Below are 16,528 nucleotides of genomic sequence, written 5' to 3'. Positions count from 1 at the left end.
TAAGATCAGATTGCTCTCAACACACTCGGGCATCCCATGTGAATACAGTTCTGCTCTGAACTCGCCTCCCACTTAGAATATTTTGGTCCGACGAGACCCGGACTGTATTTCAGTCGTAGCACATGGTATAAATTATCGCCGCAACAATGTACGGCACTGTATCACATGACCAGGGGGACAGATGGTTCCCTTCTCTAGATCCTACCCATGCTCTTCATTACCTAGAATAATGTAACTCCAATCCAAACCTTGCAAAGACTTTTATTCCTATGAATCGGTCTAGACTTTGCACAGCCATGGATCAGTAATTCAATTAGATTTCAAAGGGAAGAATCTAGATTTACAGAAAGTGAATACAATACCTTCCTGTGTCCTCACCTCCCAATAGCGGCAATAAAACAAACCTCCAGAGGTTTACACCTCATTGCATGGACGACCAACAACAAAGTACGGCCCTCCTTCGAGAAACCGCAGAGTGGTTAGAATGGCAAAGGTCAGCGGGAGAAAAGTGTAACACTCCGCAGTTCTCTTTCAGAGCGAAACAAAACAATTCATCTGATATTTAATCGCGCCAATGTTTTTTTGCAAAATAAGTGTCAACTGGCAGCATCTCAAACACAAAATAGTGGTGACACCTCTGGCGTCGGGCCATGATTGTAAGAGGAAATTACAATAGTGTATGCGAGGCGCTGAATAATTGGGGGAGCACGTGCCAACATTTTATAAGGTGGTGGAGGCCAAAGTCCTTGAGAAGCAGATATGAGCTAATGAGCTGTAATGTAAGTCATCGCAACACAACGACGGCATGGGTAAGACAGTTATTGTCGTCTGCTGGAGGCAGGGTCATTGGGTATAGGACCGGTTCTATGTGGGACTAGTTATAGGACCAATTGTACGGGGAACTAGTCATAGGACCAATTGTACGTGGAACTAATTATAGGACCAATTGTACAAAGAACTAGTTACAGGACCGTTTGTACATAGAATTAGCTATAGAACCAATTGTATGTAGAACTAGTTATAGGACCAATTGTACGGGGAACTAATTATAGGACCAATTGTACAAAGAACTAGTTACAGGACCGTTTGTACATAGAATTAGCTATAGAACCAATTGTACGGGGAACTAGTTATAGGAACAATTGTATGGGGAACTAGTTATAGGAACAATTGTATGGGGAACTAGTTATAGGAACAATTGTACGGGGAACTAGTTATAGGACCAATTGTACGTAGAACTAGTTATAGGGCCAATTGTACGTAGAACTAGTTATAGGGCCAATTGTACGTAGAACTAGTTATAGGGCCAATTGTACGTAGAACTAGTTATAGGGCCAATTGTACGTAGGACTAGTTATAGAACCATTTGTACGTAGAACTAGTTATAGGACCAACTGTATATAGAACTAGTTATAGGACCAATTGTATGTAGAACTAGTTATAGAACCATTTGTACGTAGAACTAGTTAAAGGACCAACTGTATATAGAACTAGTTATAGGACCAATTGTACGTAGGACTAGTTATAGAACCATTTGTACGTAGAACTAGTTATAGGACCAACTGTATATAGAACTAGTTATAGGACCAATTGTACGTAAAACTAGTTATAGGGCCATTTGTACGTAGAACTAGTTATAGAACCAATTGTACAGGGAACTAGTTAAATTGGTTTTCAGGGACTATAATATTACTGACCCCTCCTTAGAAGAGGTCATTAAAGAGGATCTTTTGCCACCTCCACCTGATGCATCCCTCATAAGGCCCAGCTCCAACAGGTCAAGATAGTTGGAATGTCCGACTTTGTGTCCAGTTTAAAAAAACAGTTTCGCCGTGGAGAGGCAGAAGATGCGCACGGGCGGTCACTCTGCAAACCCATTCAAGTGAATGGGTTTGAAAACTGACCGCCGGGTTTCCGCCCCCACAGATATACGTCCTGATCTCATCATCATCCAGTCTGTCTGGGATAACATGAAGAGACAGACGGATTAGGGCAAGACTACATCCACAGAAGATCTGGGCTAAGTTCTCCAAGATGGCGGCGGGAACAACCTCCCTGCCCAGTTCTACCAAAAACTATCTGCAAGTACCGAGAAGAACTAATGGAGGGCAAAGGTCACACCAAATATTGATGGGATATACATTTCCTTTAAACAGCACCCCATAATGTGAGTTTTGGCACCAGGACTGTGTTAAATGCCATAGACTGATGGCTTATAGTCCGTGTACAACTTTTGGGAGATTTGCCAGTTATTCTTGGAGGTCTTGTTTCCCCTGAACCTCACAGATATTTTTTTTTTTTTTTTTTTAAATGTAGACTGTGAGCCCCACATAGAGCTCACGATGTACATTTTTCCCTATCAGTATGTCTTTTGGAATATGGGATGGAAATCCATGCAAACACCGGGAGAACATACAAACTCCTTGCAGATGGTTTTATGCCCTTGGCGGGATTTGAACACCAGGACTCCAGTGCTGCAAGGCTGCAGTGCTAGCCACCGAGCCACCGTGTGGCCCCAACCTCACAGATATTGTGGGGGAGTCGGCAAATTTGTCAGAAGGATCGATCAGTGAGACTGAGACTCTGATAGCTACAAATATCCATTATGAATTCTCTGTATTTACATGGTAACAGACTACAAATAAACCCGCTGCAGTCTGTTGTGATGCCATCTCTGACTGCTCCATGTATGAAAGAGAACCTGTCCTCAAATATACCAACTCTGACCCGCCATCGTAGGATGTTCATCGATTTCAACTAATTTGATGAAAAATTTTGTTTAAAAAGATCCCAAAAATCAGGAATCAATCATCATAAAAAAAAATTTGGGAGAGTTTAAAACTCTACAGATCAGACACAGAAGAAGTGAGAAGTTGGAAGGAAATGGCGACAGGAGGATTTGAGTCCAAAACAGGGAAAGCTGGAAGAGTTGTCATAACTTGAAATTACATTATGGTCAAAGCCAAGACTGTACAAATAAGTGAAACTAGAAAGAAAAACAAATAGTGCGGGCGAAAGCCGATACTCCCCGGCCAAGGCGATCTGTAGCAGTTATTATGCAGAGTGTTATGTATTCATTTGGGTTCGGTAACTTGAACTTGCATGCGAGGGCTTTGAAGAAGAAAAACACTTAAAACACGAGCCAGCCGCCCTAAGATTTTTTTGGTTACGCTAGTTTGGCGCTTGCCGACACGTCGCACAGAACTGTGAAAAAGAAAATGGCGGAGGTCTCAGATCTAAAAAAAATAACATTCCAAGTCTATAGAGGGTGATGACGAAGAACATTCCCGGGTCTTCTAAGAAGACGTCCATGGACAACTCGATGTAGAAACGATGGTGGGAGCCCTATGGCGAAACCCAAGCCTTGGCTCGATTACTCATGGACAATGGGGCCTCGGGACATCACCTTGGGCAATAAACAGGTTCATCTACAGCTGGGCACTGATATTCTCCCGCTATGATGGTGATATCCAGACTATTACATATATAGAATATTAGGAGTTCCGGAGAGAGGACCCCACCTAAAGCTCAGGGCGGGTGTTGATTAGAGATGAGCGAGTAGTTAAATACTCGATATTCGTTTCGAGTAGCCCCTCAATATTCAACTACTCGAATCGAATATCGAATCCTATTATAGTCTATGGGGGGAAAATGCTCGTTTCAGGGGTAGGCAACATTCAATCAAATTATACTTACCAAGTCCACGAGTGAGGGTCAGGCTGGATTCTCCGAGAAGTCTTCTCCATGCAGCGTCCCCGCGGCATCTTCTGGCTCTGAATTCACTCTGCCAGGCATCGGACCTGGGCAGAGCCGACTGCGCATGCCCGCACTACAAAAAAATGGCCGCTTACAGTCAAAGCGGCCATTTTCTTGTAGCGCGGGCATGCGCAGTCGGTTCTGCCCAGGCCCGATGCCTAGCAGAGTGAAGACTCCGCGTAGATGCTGTGCGGAGAAGACTTCTAAAGGTAGGAGAAGAACCAGCGTTGATTGGCTGACTGTATAGCATTCGGCCAATCAATGCTGGTTCTGCATCGAATTTTTCCATTCGAATAGCGAGTGGTGCTCAATCGAGTACAAGTATTTCAAATACCGTAGTATTCAATCGAATACCTACTCCATCGAGTACTACTCACTCATCTCTACTTTTTAGAGTAAGATTAACTTGAGCTGTACCATGTGACCAATGAACATGATGTCATCGGCACAGGCAAGATGGCTTCATAAAACCGCTGATATGCCAGGGTTTCAGATGTTCAACCCCCATGATCATATATTGTTGGTTCTCTAGATTCTGATCGACTAGTATTGACTAGCAAAATGTCCAGCAACTGTACTAACAAAAAGTTTCCTTGAACCTTGTGACTACTACCAAGAGTTTGGTGCGGCAGGAGGTTAGCCCAAGTCCATGTAACCCATCTCATTACTCAGCACCATGGAGGAGGATATATGCGGTGCTGGTACTGCCCATGGCCAACCATCTCTCCGCCAATAACCACAAGTAGAAACATTTGGGCAGGATATTTGTTATAGTAATTTGTGGATAATAATGTCGTGAAAAAAATAGACGTTGCCAATGACCCAGCAACAAAAATATATGACGCCCACCCTGGAGCCACGAGGACTGTGTGCGCTGCCATACGGCCTCCTGCACATGGCCAGCCCGGCACCGCCTGTTACCCGAGGCTTCGGTTTTACAGACAATCGCACCGTGAACAATGTACAATGCAATTTTTGCTATACTTGGATCCATAGGCAAGAAAAGAACCAAACATCTATAAGACACACCTTTATGAATGTGTCACCCTACACAATGCTCCTGTATGAACTGTATGAAGAACAATTGGTGGACTCATGACGTGGCCTTATATCAGACAATTGTAGGTGCAATCTCCATATTATGGGTGATATATTATTAGAGGGACCTTCACATTCATGAATCACACGAAGTGTCGGGAAGCAATGAGGCCTTAATCTGATAATATGGATGTGATCAGTAAATGTGAATGATGCCGAGAACTGAGAGATGGTAGAACTTATGTGGGCGTGCGGCGAGGACAGGAGGCAGGATTATTAATCGAGTCTAGAGTCTATCATTAGTGCTGTCTGTACTGACTGCGCTCACAGATTGTGTTCACCCTTTAACCTCTGGCCACACATGACCCCTGACCATAGTGATGATGGACGATGTGCTGAATATGGCCGGATCTTGTAAGATATGTAAAAATTACAGAAGACGGGCTCATGGCCGTCACCTAGTATTAAAGGGCCGGTACTCAAAAATCAGCACCATGTACCAATACTGTCACTCCATGCCATTCAGACTGACTGCTCTTATGGGCAGGGTCCTCTCTCCTTTAGCTTGTCAGATCTTATGATCAGGGACCTCTCTCCTGTAGATTGTCAGCTCTTATGATCAGGGACCTTTCTCCTGTAGATTGTCAGCTCTTATGATCAGGGATCACGCTCCTTAGACTGTCAGCTCTTATGATCAGGGTCCTCTCTCCTGTAGATTGTCAGCTCTTATGATCAGGGTCCTCTCTTCTGTAGATTGTCAGCTCTTATGATCAGGGATCACGCTCCTTAGACTGTCAGCTCTTGTGGTCAGGGGCCTCTCTCCTGTAGATTGTCAGCTCTTATGATCAGGGACCTCTCTCCTGTAGATTGTCAGCTCCTATGGTCAGGGTCCTCTCTCCTGTAGATTGTTAGCTCTTGTGGTTATTGACCTCTCTCCAGTTATGGGCTGTTTGTTCATCTGTTTTTATTACTTGCTGTTTTAGTTGCCTGTTATTTCCCCGGACACTCGGAGGTCGATACTGTTGCTTTGGAAAGGTCCTTGCAGATCTACAATCATTCCAGTGACACCCTACCTTATTATTGTATTATACACGCATACTTGGCCCTTTCCTCTTGGGTTACCTGTACGTTACTTTCGGGGGGTGTCACATTTTGCCCGGCCCATCACAGCAGTTAAGCCGCCATTACCTTATCTGATACACAACCCTTTTATTATACGTCTATGTGATGAGATCTATCTCGCCGGTCGCTCCGTTGTCTTCTAGATACCAGCGCTGGGATTCTCGGGGATTTCCAGCCTTGTGACTTTGCACATCTGGTTTGGTTAATATGTGAGGTATTAATAGGGTCGCTTTCCCAAAATCCATGTAAAGATTTTTTACTGTATCAACTGGTCGTGGGCCAAGTCTAAGTTACAAGGTTTATATTCATTAATACTCCACTTCTGGAGATTGCACCATGGATGGAAACCAGTCCAACTTCTCCACAATCACCTCCACTCATGGGGAATATTGGAGCTCATTCTATATACGGGTGCCATGCCAGCTGCGAGATGGTTTTATAAATACCCGAATAGAACAAACGCAAATGTTTTTGCTGAAATCCCCGTCTCGGCCCAGTCTTCTCAAGTCTTCGGCTCGCTCTTTTTCCCATTCTCTCTGCCACGTCTGGTTGGTTTATGACGGCTTAATGAATTTTGGATGTGTAGATGCTTTTCTGAAATGAGTGCAGTATTATTCTGGGACAACTGTGACAGGGAACTGAGCAAAAACATCTGGAAAAATAACTTCAGTTTTACTGTGTAATGTCCACCCACTGCCTAGATTCTCCCGCGGCGGCCAAGATGCAAGCCCGTGCCTAGGAACCATTTGCAACTTTTTTTTTTTTTTTTTGCAAAATCTCAAGGCATCGGGGATTAGGAAGAAAATGTCGGTGTTGTGTAATGGCGAGGGCGCCCATTAGGGTTTGTCACCGGTTTCCTCCGCCTTATGTTGTATACCAGCTGGAAGGTGTTATATCCTTCATGCTGATGGGTTTCGCTCATGGAATCCGAAACTGGACATTGAGAAATGGAAAATGAAGCAACTCTTGTGTTATTCAGTATTAAGTGAAGCTCCGTCTGTCTGTTTCGCGGCACAGATTGAGTGTCACTTTATAACATCGAGTACTTTATTATTAGACCGTGTATTTTGTTGTTTTCGGTCTTGTTCTCCAAGAAATTTAGGTACAAATGAGTCTATGGTGTTTGCCCAACTCTGAATAGGACATTAAGCAATGGAGTGGGCACAGAACCGTATCACACAGATGTAAGGCCTCTATTATATGGCGCGCAATGGAACATGCCAAGTAACAAACATGGTTGGCCTGTCGGAGGTATAGGTGGAGGGACCGCGGTACAGTGCATGACTTAGGCTGTGGCCGTACGTACCGAGTACAGAAGAGTATGTTTGGGGTTTTTTGTTGTGTTTTTCTTCTGTTTCACCTGCTCCAGGCACCTCCGGGGTTTGGACAATTCTTGGACAACCCCTTTAAGCTGAGCAGTGACGCTAGGTCTATGCTCCCGGCTTCTTTCAACCACTGCACATGCATCGGGGATCAGTCAGTCGCCTCAGGCAGCAGAAAAGCTAGATTTGGCCCAACTTTTGTCACAATACCAGAAAAGGTCACTAGAAAAAAATTGGTGCCATTTCTCGATACAAAAGATGATTTTTGTTTTTCTAATCTCAAGAGGGCTGGCGGAATTGCCAACCCTCATGAGAAGACATTGAGACCTTGAGGAAGATGGCCATACAATACAATTTCCAAGGCAATGACAGGGACTCAGCTTTCCACATCCATAACACATTTAGCGGACACCTACGCTCCTGAAGCCCAGATAAATTGTGTTACTGCCAGTATCATTTGTTGGTCTTGGGGAAATGTGTCCCATGGGTGGTTTTCCCTCCACGGTCCTCCATCCTACTGGTTGCGATTGACCGATCTCCACCTACATAGGATGTGATGTACATGGAGAAGAAACAAAACAAGTTGTTTTCCTCAATCTTCAAGGAGCTATGGCGTGGAAGTACCACATAGGAGGAAGCTCGTCCGTGACAATGTCACCACTACATGAAGCCTCGGGCTGAACCACAATGGCGTCACGTCATATCTGTCACCAGAATGAATATTTTACCATCTAAACTGTCATCCCATTGCTCGTACCTGGTCCAGAAGGGATATTCTTCTGAACGTGATAAACATGGATGATATCTGCAGCAACATCCCTGACCTCTGGATCTTCACACTGGAGTAGACATAGCACACACATCCATAGCTGTAAGGTATCGGGCAGACCTGGAAAGACACAAGACATACGGGAATATTCTTACTATGGTAAATGTATTCTGAACATAGAATCTGACCTAGGACAACATCTGCAAGGAGTTTGTATGTTCTCCCAGTTTTGGCGGGGGTTCCCTCCTGGTTTCCATCCACATTCCCAAAATATACCAATAGGTAAATTGCCTTCCTGTAAAACAGCCGCCCCTTGTGGGTGTTGGGGATGAGGCCTGTGGAGCAGCCACTGCCTCCCGACTCCATAACACCCCCAGTGCATTGAGCCCCTTGTATCAGGAAAGCACATTATAAATGTTTCATTTGTCACTGTCAAGGAATACATCCAACATTAACCCATGGCATAGCCAAAAATGTGTGTGTCATAGCCAACGAGGTCCTCTGAACACCAGTGAAATGGATCCAACAATGCTAGCGTGAACACAGACATACCATGGGCAGAAGTATTTGTTAAACCAATATTAATACTGCCCCATGTTAGAAAAGATCAGTATAGACCTGACCGACTCATTTCTGATAAAAATGTAATATTTTTTTGCACAAACAGCCTGTTTACAGGGGTCTAATTCTCAAGTTCTGGGTTATACCGATTTTGCCAGGGAAAGTTCCTGCTGGCTGCTCATATTCCCTGCAGCGGCCACTGCTGGTGAGATATAGTATTACATGAAGACACTGAAATGGAAGGCTGTGTAATACTTGGAAGGTCATTCTAAGTGGGGGATCCATTATATGACCTCATCGACCATAGGTATGGACAAATAAAAAAAATTGTAATAATGACTAATAAGATCACTATTATGAGGATCTCACCCAGCTTTCCTAGACTCCTGAACCCCAAATCAGCCACCCCATACAATACTACGGAGGCAGGCAATGGATCATAGCGTAGCCTGTCTGGGAAACCTAAGGGTTCACTGGGAATGGTGGTGGCAAAAAGTTGCTTGGGCTGCATCCGTCCGAAATCCCAGGCAAAAACATCCTGCCATCCTGACTTGGAAAAAAAAATAACAGCCCGTCATCAGATCCCACTATAGTCAGTGGGGTCCCCTCAGTAGAAGAATGTAGATGTGAACGTGCGCCAAATAGAAGTTTTCAAAAATGTTGCAACTTTTTATTTTTACATGACTCTACATTTGGTCCGCTTCTTCGTGTATGGTTTCTATCTCGGCCGAGTGCGGTGGGTAGCGGAGCTATTCACGAGCAGGAAAGCTTTTGTGTATTTACTGAGGACCTTAACCCTTGTCGCTGGTGGTTTAGCGTGTTGCTCAGAGATGGTAGCCCTGGGAATCAGGAGGAAGGAGAATGCTTTGAAGTCGGTGTTGCCCAGGGGACTCGGAGCTCGCACTGGAGCAATGTAGCTCTTTCGGGAACAAAACAGAAAAAAAAATCAAGTTTAGAATAAAGTTTGTTTGTGTTTGTTGAGCTCCTTCATCTTTCATCCCTGAAGTGTAATGTTCTCCCCCCCCTCCACTGAGGCGTTTCAGAAAAGAAAAGATTTGTCCAAAAAATGTAAATCTCAACAAAATCCAAGAGATCAGCACAAACCAATGTAAATACGGGGCCGGCGCTGCAGGAAGCCAAGCCTATGGCCATGTGTATCATTTGTGTACACTTATGGTCGTACAGGATTCCGCCTTCCGTGTGAAATTCTACGTTATTGTAGTTGGATATTTCTAGATTCGGTTTTATCTTTTCTTTCTAGATAACTGTATAGTGGTTATAGCTAAAAAATAAAATTCTGGAGGGAAAGAACAAAAACATTTGGATAAGGGACAAGGGTCTCCCATAACATCCTTTACATCTACATCAAATGGTTTCACCATCATCATAGAAGGGCTCTTTGTAGTAGGACTATGTAATGGTTGGGTCCCGTAACAAGTTTTAAAGGGGCCTGAAAGTCTTCCCTTAAAGGGATCCTATCATTGCATACCGTTTTTTCTTCTCCCTAACACGTAGGAATAGCCTTAAGAATGGCTATACTTCTCCTACCTTTAGATGTGTTCTCCGGGCCGCCGTTTGGTAGAAATCCAGGTTTTCTTCGGTATGCAAATGAGTTCTCTCACAGCACTGGGGGCGGTCCCCAGCGCTCAAACAGCACTGAGGGCATCCCCAATCCTGCGCGAGAGCTCTCCAGCACCGCCTCCATCTGGACCGCCCTCTTTTTGTGTCTTCTTCTGTCCTGGGTTTCAAACTTCTAGGCCTCGGGCAGAGCCGACTGCGCATGCCCGGGCCACAAGAAAATGGCCTCTTATACCAGCTTACAGTGTAAGCGGCCATTTTCTTGTGGCCCGGGCATGCACAGTCGGCTCTGCCCGAGGTCTAGAAGATTGAAACCCAGGACGGAAGAAGACACAGAGAGAGGGCGTTCCAGAGGAAGATGGAGGCGGGGCTGGAGAGTTCTCTCGCAGCATTGGGGACGCCCCCAGTGCTGCGAGAGAACTCATTTGCATACAGAAGAAAACCCGGATTTCTACCAAACGGCAGTGTGGAGAAGACATCTAAAGGTAGGAGAATAATAGTCTTTCTTAAGGCTATTCCTAAGTGTTAGGGAGAAAAAAAAGCTTATAGGATCCCTTTAAAGTTACATCATAAGATATGCAAACTGGATATCTCGAGATGGAACATTGGTCAGGGGATTTATTTGGAGGCAGTCACTCTACTTATGGGGGGGGGTTGCCTTCTTCTAGATCAACAGAGTAGTATTGTTGGTTGGACTCGAGGGGCCTTTTTCAACTTTAAGGATCTGGGTCCTTTTATCAACCTTATGAATTATGGAACGATGGAGCGATGAATCACGAGACGAAGATGTCCTGGTTCTGTTCACATCTGTGTCATGGTTTCTGTTTGCAATGATGCTAAGGCTGGAGGTGACCTATAATGGAGTCAGCAATACTGTCTTAAAGAATGAGCAGTAACTTGGAGGCTACGACGGTTTGGGAGTTTTGATTTCATGTTGCACCCCGTCACCCCACTGGTGTATAGAAGACTCCACTACAGCGCAACCACAGGAGACATAAAGCATTACAGAGTGTCCGTTGATCATGGTTGTGTTAGGTCCTCCAAAGTGACAGTCGCTCTTTCTAGGAACTGATACAAACCTGAAATGGGTGCATCCAACATGAAGATGAATTTCTTAGGGTTACAAAGTCTACAGTCACACCCAGACCTTGAAGAGGCCTAAATAACCCCTTGTCATATAAGTAGGCAACAGTACTATATATGTGACCCACGGTATGGCCAACTCTATTACAGATTTCCCATCAGGGCTCTCGAGATTTGCTGCACTCCTCATGGCTAGGTAGTAATGGAGGCAGCGGGGGTGGGGTGGGGGGTTTTGGTGTCCTGTACATTAAGTGAAATGAGGGATATGATTCCCTGCTGATGCTGACAGCCGTTTTACAGCTAAGTGCTGCTGGAGTTAATGCTTTGTGCATAACTGGGATCCGTGCAAGGCCGGGATGCAGGGGAGCAGCACATAAACCAGCTGGAACATAGTGTGATGAATTTTCCAGGGCTCTGCACACTACCTTGGGTCATCCAGTTAAAAAGCAGCTGAAAATTTGCTTAGGTACACAAGGCTGATGTTGGAAGAGATTACCTGCCGCATGTGGAGTGCGGGGTTCTCAAGAAACGGCAAACAGAAACAGAAAAGGCACCTGGCAAATTGTGTCAATAAAGTCGACTTCTGCAACGAACCGAAAAATACAGCTCATCGCGTTGGAAACCAAAGGAGCCTCCCTATGTAATGATAAGGAGAGCAGGAAAAATGGAGGGACTTGGAACTGGGTGCAGGATCTCCTCTCAACATCTTTTTGCAAAAACTTCAGCATGGACCTGAACTTAGAGTCCAGCAAGTTGTCACTGGATCGGATTGTCCTACATCAGACTACAGCGCTGGGGTAAAGGCTACAAACCTCTCAGATAGCGATCACATTGGGCCCGCACAATATACATGCAGACCGAGCTCAAGATCAGTCACATCGGCCAGCTTTATACCCCGAGCTGCAGCTACTGGGGGTGCAGGGGTAGTTTGGTGCTTGAGAGATCAGAGACATAAAAATTTTTTGTAGAGACTAGAGACGCCTCTGTTTTAGGTAAATTATGGGTCCGAATTATTAAAAGTGGATGGAGCCAAGTTTATATAGAGGCAGACAAGGGGAATTACAGAGGGGACCAGGGTGGGGTAAAATACAAAAACAGAAGGGGTATCTACCCCCTAATCCTCCATTCTGGTATCAGGTCTCAGGTGACCATTGTAGCCAATCACTGGCCTCAGTGGTCACATGTTGGGAATCAGTGAAGTCACTGCTAATAAGTAACCGGTCACAACATGTGACCATTGAGGCCGGTGATTGACCCCAGCAGTCACGCCCTTGAGGACACATGTGCTGCCACTACACAGAATTGGCGCTGCGTCTCCGCTACGTGTCCAGATCCAATACCCTGCAGTGAGCCCATGCCAGGACTCAGACCACAAACATCTGGCTATTGATCTTATCCTAAAGACACATCATTCATAGATAAAATCTGTAAAACACCTTTAGTAAGTGACTTCTATAGGAAACAATGACCATAATACCATTCATCCTCTAGCCATGTGCAGATTTGGTAGAAACTACAGATTTTCCGGAGATTGTTCAGTGAACCTGGAAAGTTTTGCATTTTGTGTATTAGATGTGGATCTTGTTGTGCTGTTCCCTGTACTCGGGCTCACGCGCCTCTCCTTTGCACCTTATTTTCTACAGTATTTTTTGTCATTTTGTTGCTTGTTTTTGACTTCCGCCCTATCTATTCTACGCCTTACATCAGCTCCATAGAGAAACTTCTGACGCCACTATCCCCACACCGATCAGCACGAAGATACCGGTCACTGGCATGTAGCCGACAGTGTTTTTCCAAGGTGTAATCCAAAATGAAGCACAGGGTGGTCTAGTAATGGTTTTACGGCACCTCTGCAGCTATAGATACCAAAGGTGAGAATGTGGGCAGCCATAAGTGATGGAAGGACATTACCCAGAGATGATATCTTCTTAGTAAATCTCTGATCTTTTACTGATTCTGCATTATAGTGTTTATTATACTCTAGAGCTGAAATCATAATTCTGCTGGAAACAGTCAACAAGCATGTGGATAGACACACCATTGCTTCTAAACTGCAGTGAGACAGTAAGACGGAAATCACACAGTGTACGGGTCCGGTAGACACCCCTGTGATAGACACATCCTGGGCGGGGAGGAACCAAACTAAGCGTGTCAATTCAGCTGAGCCACAGATGTACGGATAAATGCAGTGAATATACCGCCCGTGTTTCCTGACCCAAATACAACCATTTGAATGGGTCCATAGTTTTCCTATGTCAGATGGGTGACATTTTCCAGCATAGAAAACACTAGAGCTAGAAGAATTATGAATGCAGCTCTGAAGTATAAAACATGCTGTCATTAGGCCCGATCCTTCTGTAGACCACGGCAGATGCATATATGTATGTTCACATAATGGAGTTTGGAAAGTATCCATGCCAAGACCCACATCAGAAAAGTCATCTTCCCTCGTCAAAACTTCAGCTGCATCCCCCTCTCTCCCCTCCTCACTTATTGTTCACCGCTTTACACTAGCTGGATCAATGTGGATCAGAGCAAAGACAGAAAACTCAGGTGAGTTATACAAGGAACCTACACTAGTTCTTGACTGGTTTAGATTTTGATTCTGGTCAGAACTTCCTAAAAATTCAGGCGCCAGTTGAGCCAGTTGGGGTATTGATTAAGACTGGCGTACAGAATGCCAGTCCTAATAATCCCCCCCATTGTTCTGAAGTTGCCGTCCTCCATGACTCGTACACAAGTTTCGGATTAGTCCGCCCTCCTTCTTTGTATACACGGACATGACATGTTATTTAGACAGCGCCAACATCTGGAGCAGCCCGAGAAGGAAAAACATAAGATAACAAGGAACGCTCATGTCACCAGCCGGGCTTCATCTGATGTTAGGATTATGTCGGGATGAAGAGAACACCATTTATTTTACTTTATGATTGGTATTTTAATCCTGACAACACGAGGCGTCAGGGCGCTCGGCTTTCCCTCTTGTTTGATGCTCGGCACCGGTTGTAACACCCACGTCACTTCTTCTGTGTGTACATTGTGCGCCGCCATATAAATAAGCTCATCATCATCTGACTATATCAATGCAGCGAGTCTGTCTACAATGAAAGGCAACGTTGTCCCTGTACGGTCTATATATATTAGAAAAAGATGTGTTTGTGTCCATATATACAGATAGCTATAGATAAAACATACACACAGATCCATATCAGTCTATGCAAATAAATCCTATGCCCCGGCCATACATGAATTGACTCTTGTGGGTTGGTTGCAGGAGACGGTAAGGACAATGTTCAGTCCACAGTTCTGTCCTGATGTATGGTAAAGGCTCTGTAATCTGGCATTAATAGGATTTCATGGGTGTCAGAATAAAGGGTGAGGGTAAGGTAGCTGTGACTGAGTGTTATAATCATTCTTGCTACGGTTATATTATTCATATACATAATACCGCCATCTTACATTGTAAAGCATGTGCACATAATATTATATTTATAACATGCAGCATATGTAGACGCGTTAATATTGTGCAAATGGTGCACCTGTACCGGGCCCTATAGCAGGCAGTGAGGGCCCCTGCAACCATCCTGTATTGAGTGGGACAGTCCTGCATTTCAGGTGCTGTCCCATTATTCCAGGCGGTGGGCCCTGAGCTGTGAGGAGCGTGGTTTGATGCATAAAAAAAAGTTTGCATTTGCGCACCACGTGTAGGGCTGGCCTATGGGGCCGACCATTGTGTTAACATGGTGCAGTTCAGTGCAAAAAACGTAAACCTAGATACATTAGGAGTCAGAGCCCTGCCCAGAAGTCTCCAGGTGTTGCAAAAGGACAACTCCCAGCAGGCCCTACTACCGCAGTCTGAGAGCTGTAGATTGGCAATAGTTGGAGATCAGGGAGCAGGCGATTGCACCAATGATGGTCGCCCTGCGGGGCAGGACACCATAACCTACAACTGGGGAACAATAGGAGGAACGATGGGTGAAAAGCAGCCACCGGTGGGCCCAGGCTGTAACACAATAATGGTACAGCAGAAGACACCCTGGTGGGCCCAAGGAACCTCAGTCCAACAGTGAAAACAGTGCAAGTTCTCCAGACAACCCTCCCAGCTGCAGGCGAGACCTCAGCATTATACAGCATGTAACGCCAAGTCGTGAGGTCTGATCTGTGATTCCTTCGGAGAGGGCTCAGCGACACTTCTAGGAATCTCCTCTTTGACGCGCTGGAATCAGCAGGATCAATTAAGAACTTTGGGGCAGGCGGCGTTGGCAGCGGCCCAGGGGCTGCAGTAATTACTCGTCAGGACATAATTTGCTTTGAGCTATTTACCTAAACCAGTCGGTGACTTAATCAAATACCAGAACCACCTGCTGCCACCCCCCGACAGGACTCATTACCGGCCGGCCCGCGGCCCCGCTCCTCATGCATTCCTTATGGGGAAAACTTTATATATATTTGGCATAATCCAAGGCCTGTCACTATATGTCATTCTCTTTAAATGTTTCCAGTAAAATGTCTGATGTCATATCTGTTCCTGGGAAAGCTGGGTGGTGGATGTTACTTTTCCCAACTACTCTCATAGGGGTTGGTAATCAAATTCCATAGAGTTCCTAATGCTGAATAGGCCCAATCATGTAGAAATAACAAGGAAGGATAAACTTCTCCGAAAGGACCTGCCCGGGGCGCCAGACAGTGTACAAACACATCCAGGTACCCAGCTTTGCACAGATGAGGGCCGATAACCTGAAGCAGCTCCCCGTGGATGGGTCTCTATTCCTTTTGGAGGTGATAACCTGGTTTGACTTTAATCCCAGATCATGTCATTAGGAACTGATATATAGGGAGCTACCTTCCAAAAAGTGGTGCTATAGCTATATACAGTGCACAGAGCCAATAGCTGTATACAGTGTACAGAGCCAATAGCTATATACAGTGCACAGAGCCAATAGCTGTATACAGTGTACAGAGCCAATAGCTGTATACAGTGTACAGAGCCAATAGCTGAATACAGTGTACAGAGCCAATAGCTATATACAGTGTACATAGCCAATAGCTGTATACAGTGTATAGAGCAAATAGCTGAATACAGTGTACAGAGCCAATACCTATATACAGTACACAGAGCCAATAGCTGTATACAGTGTACAAAGCCAATAGCTGAATACAGTGTACAGAGCCAATAGTTAAATACAGCGTACAGAGCCAATAGCTGAATACAGCGTACAGGGCCAATAGCTGTATACAGTGTACAGAGCCAACAGCTGAATACAGTGTACAGAGCTAATAGCTGTATACAGTGTACAGA

General features: G+C 45.0%; 1 protein-coding gene across 1 annotated transcript in view; it reads right to left on the bottom strand.

Moving 5' to 3' along the window:
- THADA (THADA armadillo repeat containing) overlaps window positions 1-16,528 on the bottom strand; it is a 399,509-nt gene that overhangs the window by 47,884 nt on the left and 335,097 nt on the right. The window contains exon 36 of the mRNA XM_075267057.1: window positions 7,996-8,127. Within this exon, the coding sequence (XP_075123158.1) occupies window positions 7,996-8,127 (132 nt within the window). The remainder of the gene's footprint in view (window positions 1-7,995; window positions 8,128-16,528) is intronic.

Source organism: Leptodactylus fuscus, chromosome 3 (genome assembly GCF_031893055.1).
Source record: "Leptodactylus fuscus isolate aLepFus1 chromosome 3, aLepFus1.hap2, whole genome shotgun sequence".
Classification (NCBI taxonomy): domain Eukaryota; kingdom Metazoa; phylum Chordata; class Amphibia; order Anura; family Leptodactylidae; genus Leptodactylus; species Leptodactylus fuscus.
This window is presented reverse-complemented; position numbering and strand designations above follow the sequence as displayed.